General features: G+C 44.5%; 1 protein-coding gene across 1 annotated transcript in view; it reads right to left on the reverse strand.

Moving 5' to 3' along the window:
* Positions 1–13,006, reverse strand: part of MTMR10 (myotubularin related protein 10) — a 44,533-nt gene extending 31,527 nt beyond the window's left edge. The window contains exons 1-3 of the mRNA XM_079914816.1: positions 12,792–13,006; positions 12,194–12,254; positions 1,587–1,723 (exon numbers count right to left, since the gene is read on the reverse strand). Coding sequence (XP_079770942.1) covers positions 1,587–1,723; positions 12,194–12,254; positions 12,792–12,851 — 258 coding nt within the window. The 5' untranslated portion in view covers positions 12,852–13,006. The remainder of the gene's footprint in view (positions 1–1,586; positions 1,724–12,193; positions 12,255–12,791) is intronic.
* Positions 13,007–13,335: the final 329 nt, after the last annotated feature.

A 13,335-nucleotide genomic window follows, 5' to 3' on the forward strand; every position in this document is an offset into this window, starting at 1 on the left:
AAGTAAGGGGAGGAAGAGAGAAACACATACTGTGTTCACATTCTCTCCACCTTTCTTCCCACGCTTTAAACAATAAAATTAGGTCAAGTTATATACAACAATGTCATTATAACATACAGGATATGTGATATTATACTGTCAATCACTTCACAGGCAAACACTTGCATACCTAGTTCTGGTTAAACTGTCACTAAAATAATATAAAAAAGGGGCTCCAAAGTCATCAGATTTTAATGGGTAAAATCATGGCTTGAGTTTCACAATGGAGATTTTAGAGCAGAAAATAACTTTTTACAGCAGAAAGTCTACTCAAAATAAAAATCTTTAGTCAAACTGCAGCTTGTTTTTTAAACCCATTTTTTATACACACTTTCAGACTAAGGACATTGTTGATGCTATTAACCTTCTGTTGGTAGGACACTGGGTTATTTTTCCTATTAGTGGTATTGGATTTAAGCTATTCCAGGTACATGGGTCTCAATTATAGTGAAATCTGGAGCCAAAGATTGAAATAAAGCCAAAAATAAAAGGAAAAACCCAAATTTACAGCCAAATAAGCTGTGTCTCTACATACTGGGTGTATCTGTAAATGCCTTAAATTTAGTCTCAATATACCTACAGATTGCAATAGATTGAAATACACTTATCCATAGTTACGTGCTTCAGTCAAAAGTTTAGAGTTAACATCCAAATATTACTATTACAAATAAAGGTCTAGGGAGTAAAAGTGTATATATAACACTTTACAGAAAATAGTTGTTGAGGGAAAGTCCAGGATATTTACGTTAGGCAAACGAATGACTGACTTTATTTATTTATTTCTGTACACGGGGCTCTCACTGTGTGGCCTCTCCCGTTGCAGAGCACAGGCTCCGGACACGCAGGCTCAGCGGCCATGGCTCACGGGCCCAGGCGCTCCGCGGCATGTGGGATCTTCCCGGACCGGGGCACGAACCCGTGTCCCTTGCATCGGCAGGTGGACTCTCAACCACTGCGCCACCAGGGAAGCCCATGACTGACTTTTTGAAAACTCAAATTATATGGAACTGTTGTTTTCCAGTAAGAATGTAAAATAGCAAGAGGGTTATTAAAGAAAAACTTTATCAATATTTTTCTTCATTCTAACTACTAGAAATTTGAAATGAGAATTTGACTTTTTTGGAAAAATACTAGTTAAAGATACTATAAAATATGTAAAATGTGCAGCATCTATGAAATTATTTGCTATATAATTTTTTCTCTTTATGAGTAGTAAAAAAGGATACCTTTGTTTTTATAGATAGGTTAAAATATTTAGAAGGAAAGAATAACTCCTTTATTGAAAAGGATATATAAGCAAAGATCACAGAGGATAAACACAGCAATGTGACTTAAAACCATCTCACTAATTATACTCCTCAAGTCTCAACATTCTCCTTAAACTTTATTTTGAATTTTAATATAATACATTCCCAAACTTATATTAATCACTTATTAGTAATTTTATTATAATTTTCCCATATCTGTGCTTTATATAATATTGATAATACATACTGCTCAGAGTCAAAAGCCCTGATACGATTAAACAGCATACAAATCAAACACACCTGTAATGGCATTGGATTATCCGTAATAAAGGAAATTTTGAAGTTACTGCATATCAGTTTTCCCCACAAATCGTATTGACTTGTGTCCGATGCGATGCATTTTCTCACAAAATTGACTTCATTTACGACAATTTCTCCTTTACAAAAAGAAACATATCATTGTGTGAGCTACAACCACACCAAAAATGTCAACAGTCGCTGTGTGACCTAGAAGGAAGATTTCATGATGATGATAAGAAGAAACACTGAACCAGGACCTCACATCGGTAACAGTCACAATGGGGCATCGTGCTCCATTTGTAAGATACAGAAACTGAGGCACAAAGAGCTTAAGGGTCTGAGATGGTTCAACCAGAAGGGCTGAGCTGGAGTCTGCATTCTTTACTATGCCATGCTGTCTCTCATTATTTATTTACCGAAAGGCGCCCTGGAGAAGAAATAAGCTGCACTGTCTCCTTCAGAGTATTACTTGATGGGGTATTTGTATTTTATTAACATGTGACTTGATCTCCCAAACCGATATCTTAGATTCCTTCCTAAGACAATTCAGTATGAGAAACAATGCAGTATTAACCTCAAAATTAATAATGCAATCTATTTATTTTAACATACATTCCATAAAGACAAATTGAATTTCCCTCTGCACTCACATTATAACTTAGTTGGCAATAAAACTTTAAAATATAGTTTTAGAGTTAAAATGGAAGACTAAATAAATAAATATAAGAAACTGAAACAAAAGTTTTAATGTTCTTTGAAGAGAATAATTTTCTGCAATTGATTTAAAGCTTGGTCATCATTAATCCTTAATTTCAAGTTCTAAAATGCAACCAGACCCAGGGACATTTTTAAGTAATCATTCTCTAGGGTCCATGGTAGAAGAGTTAGGGTACTGTGCTACTTTGCCTATTTCTGTCAGTACAAACACCTCTAATAGTGATGGACAGAACCATTGCTGACAAGCCCCAAACACCCACCAATTCACAGAGAGCAACTAGAGTCTCAAAACAATCCTCTCTCTTACATAAAATGTTATAATAAATTTGAACTGCAAAAATAACTTTCATTCAAAGTTCTTAAATGTACAAGACAAGTTTTAAGAACAGAACCCTAACATTTACCTGAGGATTAAATTCAAACGTGCCCATGTCAAATTCTCGGCTCAGACCAATGGAGTAATTGTCTCTTCTGCAGACAAGCCTCCTCCACGTAGCCTCCCGCCCTCCTCCCCACCACCCCCCGCACCCTGAGCCCCGCCGCTGTCCTCATTCTCCCTCTCCAGCCACACTGGCCTTTTAGTCCCTCTCAGGGGCCGGACTGCAAAGATCCATGGGGTCTTCGCACATGCTGTGCCCATTTCCTGGAATATGCTTTCCTTCTGCCTCAGCCCAATCGCTTTCTCAGGAATGCCTTAAAAACTCTCCGTGCCTAGATTAACTCCCTCAATCACAGCATCATTTACCTGTAATTCCCAGCAATGACCACAGCTGCAATTATGCATACTCTACATATTTCAAAACCACTGCCTGTCTCACCCTCAGGATCACATGCCCCATGAGGGTCAAAAATGGACTGGTTTTTCTCTGATGCTGACATTTTAGTTGCAAGGCAAAGGCTCAGCATGGGGCAGGGGCCTGGTCAATGAGTGCTGAACACCCGAGTGAATGAACCACTTCACTGCTCCAGGTTCACCAGACCAGCACCACCAATGGAGCAGGAGTGGTTCCAGACAGACAGAAACCAGTGACGTAACACGGCCACGCGCCAAGAGGGTCAGGAGATAAGTGCTGGCGGGTGAATGCACATGAAGTCAGAAAACTGTCCCAGAGCCACCCCTGCTCGCCTACCACACGCACAGAGAGCTGCAAAATCTACCAGTGGGAAGGAAGAGATGGAGGGCTTGTGGGACAGGACACACGGCCACACTAGTGCCATCAGCCAACCACGTTTATGATGCACGTGCTTGGGCAGCACTTCTCCACCAACCCGACTCTCTTCCCAAGGGCACAAATGTAACATATCCAGTCCACAAAGGCAGCGAGAATGTGACAAAGATGAAAGGAGGAGAAGGCATTTAATGGGTCCAGGGCTTGGCCAACCCAGATGCAGCCCCCTGGTTTTTGTAAATAAAGCTTTACTGAAACCTATCCATGCACATTCATTTGTGTACCGTCTATGACTGCTTCCACAGGACAAAGGCAGAGCTAAGTGCTTGCAACCAGAGACCTCACGGCCTGAAAAGTCTCAAACATTTACTGTCTGGGACTTGACAGGAAAAGCTTGCCCAGCTCTGTGCTAGAGATGGTGGCTTAAGTGACAACTCTTAACATTATGTGAAACAAGCCTTGGAAGAAGTACTCAGGCATATCCTGTCAGAGGAAAGGCACTTTCCACCTGCAATGGTACAATGCCCTCAGAGCTTGGGAGGCCTGCTCAGCAGCACTGAGGACCAACAACCTTCCCCCAGAATGTGTCTGCCACAGTCAGGTTAAAAGATTCCTTTCTCACCAATGAGCCGCAGCACTCAGCAGAAGTGAAGCTGAAATCCAGGCCTAACTGCTCTGCTCCCCATTCTCCATCATAAAAAAGCAAAATTAAGCACAAATCTGTGAATGAACTCTGTGGGGCTAGATTAGAGTCTGAGACATCGGTATAAACTCAGGTATATCTTAATATATACAAAGATGGAGAGGTAAAGAAACAAAGGGAGGTGTGTGCATACATGGCTTAGTGTGCATGTGTTCATTTTCTACTCTGTCTCCTGAAAACGCCTCCAGTAACAAACCACATTCGGCACTCAGATCTTGGTATTTAAATACCATTCTCCAATAAAATGAACCAGGACTCAGTGGAGAAATGTTTGACTCCAGGGCTGGGGCAGAGGAAAGACATACTGAATCTGGAGCTTCTGATAGTTCCAGAATGCCAGAAAGTAGGGAAGGGAAAAAGAGAGGGGGGAATGGGGGTGGGGGAGAGAAAGAGAGACAGAGACAGAGAGAAAGAGAGAGAGAGAAAGAGAGAGAGGACATTTCAAAAGGATAGAGGAGCCAAGATGAAAGAATTCATCATCCATCAGTAAAGACGGAGAAACTGTCACAGGCTGGAGACTAGGGAGACATGGTGTCCTGGCAGGGGTGCTAAAATAATGGCCATTAGTGAAAAAACTAGGGAAATGTCAATAAAACTTGCAGCTTAGTTAACAGTACTGTTAGTTTCTTAGTTCAGCTAAATTTATCGAGGTTATAAGATAGTAACATTAGGGGAAGCTGGGTGAAGAGTATGTGTTAACTATCTGTACCCTTTTACAAATCCAAGTTTATTTAAAAATAAAACTACTAAAGAAAAGAAGATGGACAAGAAATATACGAAACAACAGCAACAACAGTAAAATAGGGACCCACTGGGTTATGGTCTTTGAAGGAAAACTGTTACATAGCTTTCTTAGTGGACAGTGGAAATGGGCCTGGGGGATAGAAAGAAGTAGGGTGGGATGGAGGGAAAGAAGAAAAGGAGGGCATTTCCGGGGAGATGCCGAACTGGGACTTCTTATTATCATAAGCATGTAATAAAATAAGCACCAAGTTAACCTGGCTTGAGTTTTAGTTGACGACACTAAATTTTGTTCACATGGAACCATTCTCTAAAATACATGGATCATGCAGCATGACTCTCTGCTCATACTTCATAAAAAAAGCGGAAACCCTGGGTAGGAACTGTCCTCAGCTACTGCCAGGCACGAACTGCAGTCCTGCGGGCCGGGAAACCAGCTCACAGGCGGGAGAGAAACAGGGGATTCAGAGCGCCTCTTCCCAGAGGGGACAGATGCAGAAACAGAAGAGCGCCCAGACGGTTCTTGCTACATTTTAAATTAGTGACCTTGAGGAGGAAACTTAGAACTGAAGCTTCAAAGCTCCCAGAGACTGTCCTCCTGGGCTTTTCCGGCAGGAGGGCGGTGTGCTGCCAGCCATGTGGGAGGACCCTCAGCACCGGGCACTTGCCAGCACACCACGGGCAGGAAGCGATAGGAGCCGCACGAAAGAAAAAGCAGGAAGCGAGCTTCAGCGCAGGGTATGCAAAAAGCACCAGAGAAAAAATTGTCTAAATTAGAAGATGATGGGCCAAGACGTTCTACTATAACCTGGGAAGGAATCAACAAATCATCAAAGTTTGTTTTCTCAAGACCCTTTCATCTGTAAAGATAAATAAGAAAGGAAATATAATTAAAATTAATAAGTCTCTAAATGGTATAGCTAGGGAAGTTTTTAACTCCCTGAGAACCAAAAATTATGTCACATTATCTTTCATAATACCTTACACATTTAGAAAGTCAATACATGTTTGATGAATTAAAATAATTTTTCCCATAAATTTTAGCTTGAAAAATAGTTTAAGACAAAGCCTCACTGTACACAGTAGCTAACTTACGGAATGTGCAGAGGCCCAAGGCATAGCTCAGTCTGTGGCTTTACATTCAGTGAGTGACCATCCCAGACAGCCTGGGACTCGGGATTCCTGGCGTGCAGGACTTCCAACATTAAAGCCAGGGTAGTCCAAGTGTCACCTGAGCTGCAGCGAACTTCAGGAATTAAAGTGGCCTAACAGTTACTAAGGGAAGCTGAAACTCTGTACAAGATGAGCACAAGACATCGGAGGCCGCTCCTGGTACTCACAGGGTCACGCATGATACAAAAAAGCATGGAATCAAGTACCACGTCCAGTAAGAGCTACCCACGATGGGGGCTGGAGGAAGGTCAGCAGTGCAGACCTCAGGAAGAAACCAGAGGAAAATCTTGAAGGCAGATGAGGGTTAAGACAGAGAGAACACATGATCACAAAAACAAAGGCCTGAATAAGGAAAAAGGCATCTGGGTCTGAGTGAAGCAGATATCAACATTGGGAAACAGTGCAAGAGGTCAGCAAGGTGAGTGTCAGCAAACTACAGAGGTTACAGACTTTGGATTTTATTTTTGGTTTAAGCAGGATTTTCCTTAAGGGGATTCACGAAGAGTTTCTGAGCAGGAGCTGCAAGGTCAGGAGTAAGGAGGTGACCTGAGGTCCTCTAACAGGCGCTGGAGGAATGGACAGCTCCAAACGCTCAGAAGAAGGTTGTCCAGGTGAGGCACAGACCCAATGCTAAGACACCGCAGTTGGATAAACCGTTCATGGTTCCAAGGAGCAGTTACAAGGCCTTCTGTCTTTCAAAAGCAGGGTATCTAAGAGTTAAAATACTACGAAATTCAGTCTACAAGGATCTCTAAAGCCTATCTACAAAAAACCAAACCAAAACAAAAAACACCTGAAAGAGACAGTCTGCTTTAAGGGATTCACAATCTAGTTGAGGAAATAAGACGTACAGTGAGGTAGAGGACAGTAGAACATAAATGGTCCAAACAGTAAACATGTAAAAAAAAAAAAAAAGCAATAAACAAGGCAGCTGCCCAACAATGGCTATTTTCATTTTCCGGATGGCCCTAGGTCGTATCCTTTTCTGATCTGATTACAAAAGACTCGGACAATCAGCGCATTCATTATCGATCTACTAGTTAATCTCCTAATGGAAGTGCTGCTGGCACTGCAGATGGAAGAGGGAGGGCCGAGCCGACCCTCGCCTGTGCACAGAGGCTGAGTCTTAGCGGGCACCACGGGGCAGAGCACAAGTTCTCTCCCGACTGCCAGGCCCTCCCCAAATGCGGCTCAGGTGCCCTTCCTCCAAGCCTGCACAACCTCGGCTCTCCTCCACTGAAGCACTTGCCAGTGAACTGAGACTCAGGGCAGGAGCCCTCTTCTTCGGCTGCTCCCCCTCTACCAAGCAGTACGGAATGAGCAGTCAGTACCCACTCAACCATCAACTCAGGCTGTGGCCACAGCACTTCAGGCCATCCCCCTCCCACCCCACAGATCCCTAAAATGATCACGTCCCAGGGACCTCCCTCGTGGTCCACTGGGTAAGACTCTGTGCTCCCAATGCAGGGGACCCAAGTTCAGTCCCTGGTCGGGAACTAGATCCCGTGTACATGTCGCAATGAAGATACCGTGTGCCGCAACTGAGACCCAGTGCAGCCAAAATAAATAAATAAATACTAAAAAAAAAAAATCATGTCCCAGAGAGAGAGAGGAGAGAGAAAGCCCACCGAGCCCCACTCGCTGCAAATCTCATCCCCTCACGACAAAGCCGTTGGCATTCCACCAGCCTCTGCTCAGCTCGGCCAGAGACAGGAAGTCCACTGACTCCCGAGACATTCCATTTTCTGGCAGCTGAAATCGTTTGAAAGTTGCTTGTCAAGCTGGGTCAAATCTGTCTGCTGTGGAAAGGGCAGAGCCGAGGACAGAGCTCTTTTTACCTCACCTAGAGCACTCCCTCTAGGACGACATCCAACCCACCGGCTATCCAATCCCAAAGCATAAATCTGGACCCTGGTGTCAGCACAGTCAGGCAGGCCCTGCTGCTTAGTGGTTAAAGACATAGCCTGGGAGTCAGGCTCCTAATCCTGGCTCTGCCCTTGCTTGCTGGGCAACACTAGACAAGTTACTTAACCTCTATGACTTGTATAGTTTTCTCACCTGTCAAAGGAAGATAAACTGGTACCTTCCTGACAGGGCTGTCATGAGGAGTAACCTGTAAGCTATATCATATATTAGTTAAGGATCTTAGTTGAAAGTGTAAGAAACATGCCCGGAACTAGCCTGGCAAAAAGAAATATTCTGTGGCTCTGGTGTCAGCTGGACTTCAAGGAAAATGGGACCATCAGAACTCTCCCTCGGTGTTCTGCCTCTGCCGCTCTCAACACGTGACGTCATTCTTTTGGACAAGTCTGCTGGTGCTTCAGCCACGGATGGCGCTATAGAAAAGGATCTCTTTCCTCAGTACCAATCTGAAAACATCCAGAGGCAAACCTGTGCTCATGCTAGCAGTCTGGGGGTGGGTTATCATCTTTGCTGGCCACACGAGAACCCCGGGCTGGGTGGAGATGGGGAAGGAGAATTTGTCAGAAGAGAGAGGGTGCATTTCTCAGAAGATGGTGGAAAGACTCCAGGCAGATAAAACAACTGATGTTCTCTGTGTGAGTGTTCATTAAATTGTACCTATAATATTACAATAATTTCATGGAGTGATTTCCAGTTCAGATTCCACAAAACAGGTATACTACAAAAATAATGCAGGGAAACTACACAAGAGCTAACTTAAAAACTTTTTTAAAGTCACAGCTACTACTAGAAGAACATATCTACACCAAAGAAGCTGGAAGGACGTAATCTCAGAATTTAAAGCAAATCAATTTAGCTTTATGGAAAAAACCTGCATTTTTCTTAATTTTCTCAATTTGACCAAGGGCTGATAAAAACTTCATCCAGATCTGATGTCAGCCAGGCCATGACTAGAATCTGGGAACCACTGGTCCGGGTCACAGTCTTCTGCCTTGTCCACAGGCAGCATGGAGCTTGCCCCAGCCCTGCTGCAATTCAAGCCCACTCCTCCTCCAGCACCTTCCCAGCTAGCATGAAGCCAGGAACCCAGGAGGTGCTCACAGACTCAGTGAACGGATCCACCAGCCCAGCAGCTACCCAAACAGACACAAGCTTAGTGTGGCAACACCTGTTCTCACAAACATATGCTGGAACACACACACACATACACAGTTTAGAATTCATACTCTCCCTCTTTTCAAAAGGACTGGGGTGATTTCACACACACAACACAATCGTCAAAGAATGAGATTCAGGTAATGACGGGAAGATGAAGAGAAAGCCTAGGCAAAGGCCAGGTGCTTTGACAGAGCACTGTATTTCAGTTCTAGGTTCAGGTACAATTTTCTTGAGAAGTGTGGCTTTGGGAGAGAGCAAGACACATGGCATAAAGTAAGAGTTTTCCCCTTCCTCCTAAACCTGAGAGTTGGTCTGTTTGTCTGTGTATGTGCGCGCACACGCATGGCTACGGGAACAATTTAAGCAGGTGGTCTGAGGGGTCCTTTCACTGTCATTCACTCAACCAACATCTCGATGCACTATGCTGGACACTGGGTACCACAAAACTGAATTAGATACAATCTCCATCTCAAGGAGTTTCATGAACCAGGCAAGCTGAATATTACTAACATAAACCACAATCTAAATTAAATTCCTAGTCAATTTCTTCTGTTTTCTTTGTTTAATAAAAGCTGAAGATCATTTTAAATTCAGCCTCGTTAAGTTCAACAGAGCACTTGGTAACTGCAAATAAACAATTGATTTTGTGTTTCAATTTTCATCTGCTTATTGAATTAAAAGTTCAAACTTTGGGCAACTGAAGTAGGATATCCTTGAACCCAAGGCATTTTGCCAAAGCATAACATCCAACACTATACCTCTGAACAATTACTTCCTTGTTTCGCGTGCCTGTGCAAAGCCGCAGGTGACTTGGCCAAGTTTTCTCTTGGTTTCTGACTATAATGAAGGCCAGAACTATATTATGAAGCCCTCTTAGGCAAAGCCCTAGTGCAGCCCAGGTCTTATAGATCACCAATGCTTCAGTTACTCTCCACTTGTCTTCCAGATTTCACAGGCTGAAAAGGGAGCAACAGAGGTTCTGGCGGGAGTTGGTGAGGTTAGAGGTGAAGCAGGGCACAGAGACCATGACGGGAGGGGGGGGACGGGGGGGGCGGGGGGGGGGTCTGACAGAAAGAACGGGAAGAGCATGGGAAGACCAGGATGGGAAGGTAAGAACAGAAGGGGTGGGGAAGGAGGGCAAAGACACACTAATTTAGCATTGACTAAACGTTCTGTGAGGAATAGGTTAGGTGCAAACAGAATCCGGGGGCCAAAGCCATCACGTATGCACACACAGAGCCAATGAAGAAAAGCTACCACAGGTCAGGGGATCCAGACTTAGCTATGATTTCTAAGACAAGTAAACCACTGACAGTCAGGAAATGGGTTTACAACTTCCCCAGAAAACGCTGACTTTTTAACAGAAAGGTAAGTTTTTAGTTAATTCTATAGAAAAGATAATCGCTCAATGTAAAGTTCTTTGAGCTTACTGATATTTGTAACAATTTCACAAGCAAAGCTTAAATATAGAAGTTAACTAAAGAAAATCAAGCACTATCATTTGTAGCTAAGACCATGTGGTTTATTAGTGTCAAATCAAATCAAATATCAGAAGGGGGAAATCAAAGAACAGGGCCTGTTCAGGGTAAAAGGACCCAAAGTTCAATAGCTCACAGGCACTCATTCAGGAAGAGCACTGTTTGCCGCTGGGTTGTTTAAATGCCTGGAGTGACTAAGACCAAAACAGAGCACACACAGGGAGCAAAGGTTACTTATTAATTCTATTGTTCACTTCCAGGACAAGTACAAAGGATTATTTAGTACATACTGTTTGGCTAAAAAGCATTAACAAAATAAAGGGAAAATAGTTATAACTAACTCCCCAAATAAAGTTTAAAACAATTTTAAGAGTTAACATCTATAATAGGGAACCATAGGTTTATGTTTTAAATTTGTTTGTTCCTACTTAATATTTAAAATTTTAAAGCACAAAATTTTAAGTTACCCTATTTGTTCAATTACTACCTATAGAGTTCTAATCATTTTATCAGATTTAGCATTAAGTAACAACTGAGATTTTAAAATACTGATAGTAGTCACACAAACTGGTATTTGATTATATTTCATGTTTAAAACAGGCTTTCCTGGCTACTTTCCCTAATAATCAGATTAAACAACTGACTTCCTAGCTGTTATATAATTATTATACAACTCAAAATACCAATCAAATAAATGCATTATACGCTTTAAAACTAATCTCCAATTTACCATCAATTCCTACCTCTACCTCTAAGGTCTTCTAACCTCAATTTTGTTCTAAACCAGTGCTTCTCCACAGGGGGAAAATTTTGCCCCTAGGGTTCCCCCCACCCCCTAACAAAAGGGTTTGGCAATGTCTGGAGACATTCTGGTTCCCACAAGTAGGAGGTAGAGGAGGTGGTGCTCCTGGCATCTAGGGGGTAGAGGCCAGGGATGCTGCTAAACATCCTGCAATGCACAGGACAACCCTACAACAAAGAATTATCAGGCCCAAAACGTCTATAGTGTCTCTGTTGGGAAGCCTATTCTAAATTGAAACAAGATTTGCAAACACAGCTGACACCTTCAAAAAACAATTGCCAAGTAAGTAATTCAAAGTTCACTAAGCTTTGTTATTGGTATAGAGACCCAGACATAATAAAAGTCGCTTTTTATACTATTGAAATGTGATCTGATTATTAACCATGAATGCATGAAATTGCAGATGGACAAGAAGGGCAAAAAGTCCTTTCACCACCTAAGCAATTCATGATCGCTTTAAAAAAGAACATTTCAGGAGACGAAAAGGAAATAAGGTAGTGGTATTCTTGACAGTTTTCTACGATGCTTAAGTTTTCAAGGACAAACACCAATTAATCATTACTTTTTGTTGCTGTCCTTTAGTTCTAACCAATCCTTTTTTTTTTTTCCATCCTCAGTCGTTAGATTTTTAAGTGGCTAAAGTTTAAAGTAAATGAGGAAAGTTAACCACATGGTACTAGCTGGTGGAATAATCTTAGGCCAAAACACATTACTAAAGTATCTGTTAGAACACTCATGTTTACCTGGCAAAAGAACAGGCTCCAGTTTTTTAATCTTCGGTTCTGAATTAATATTATCGTCAGTCTGAAATACATTAGCAAAACAAATCAAAATCAAAACTTTTTTCCCGCCTGAGAGATAAAAGCAAATTTTATTTTCTAGGTGATGACACAGGCGACAGCCACGTATTCCCCCCACTTTAATTCTTACACATTTTTACCGAACTCTTGTAAGGATCTGCTCGTGATGGAATTGAGAGTCTGGCCATAAAAATACTACAACCGCCAGTGCCGCTTCCAGGTGTTCACATTTACGACAGGTAAGTAACCCCTTCCACTAAGTGCCCACAGGCGATGCGATCCTGCCGGCGGTCACGACGGGGACCGTCGCCAGGCGAAGGGCTAAATAAATCCCAACTCCGATCGCTCCCGATCGCTCTCGGAGCCGAGAACGGCTGCGGCGGAGTTTTGCAAGTTTCCCCCGAGGCGGCGGGGTTCCCGGGAAGGCGGCTTCCCCGCGCCGGGGTCCGGGGGACGGGGGACGGGGCAGTCTCCTGGGCCTGCCCGTGCTCGGCTCCCCGGAAACGCGAGGAGAGGGCGCCGCGGGGAGACGGCTGTTTACCTGGGGCGGCGGCAGGAGGTAGGACCTGAACGTGGGTCTGAGCGGCTTGAGCGAGAACATGGTGCCGCCGCCTGCTAGGCTCGGCCCGTCCCGGTCGGGGCCCGGGATCCGCCTCCCGACGCCCGCTGGCTGAGAGTTCCCCGTGCGACCGCCCGGGCTCGGTCTGCGGCCAGCCGGGCCGGGCGGGCTGACGGGCGTGGACACGGCTGAGCGCCCGCCCGAGCGGGGAGGAGCCCGGGCCCATCCCCGGAAGGGGCCCGGCGTGCCGCCCCGCCCCGAGAGACGGAGCGCGCAGGCCGGCGGCCGGCCGCTGCCGGCCTCTAGGCCGCGCGGGAGTCGGAACGCGAGGCTGGCGCCTTGCGCCGCTGCCCGGCCCTCAGCGAGAGCGCCGGGGGGGAGCGGGGCGCGGGAGCCATCTTGAAAGGCCGGTCCGAGCGGGGGTGGGAGCACTGCTATGGCGGCCGGCAGGGTCCACAACGGTCCGCGGGGACGTACGGCGGCCCGCGGGGGTCAGAGGAGCCACGGGAGGCGGCCCGAGGGGGTT

The sequence above is a fragment of the Stenella coeruleoalba genome, assembly GCF_951394435.1.
Source record: "Stenella coeruleoalba genome assembly, chromosome: 2".
Classification (NCBI taxonomy): Eukaryota; Metazoa; Chordata; class Mammalia; order Artiodactyla; family Delphinidae; genus Stenella; species Stenella coeruleoalba.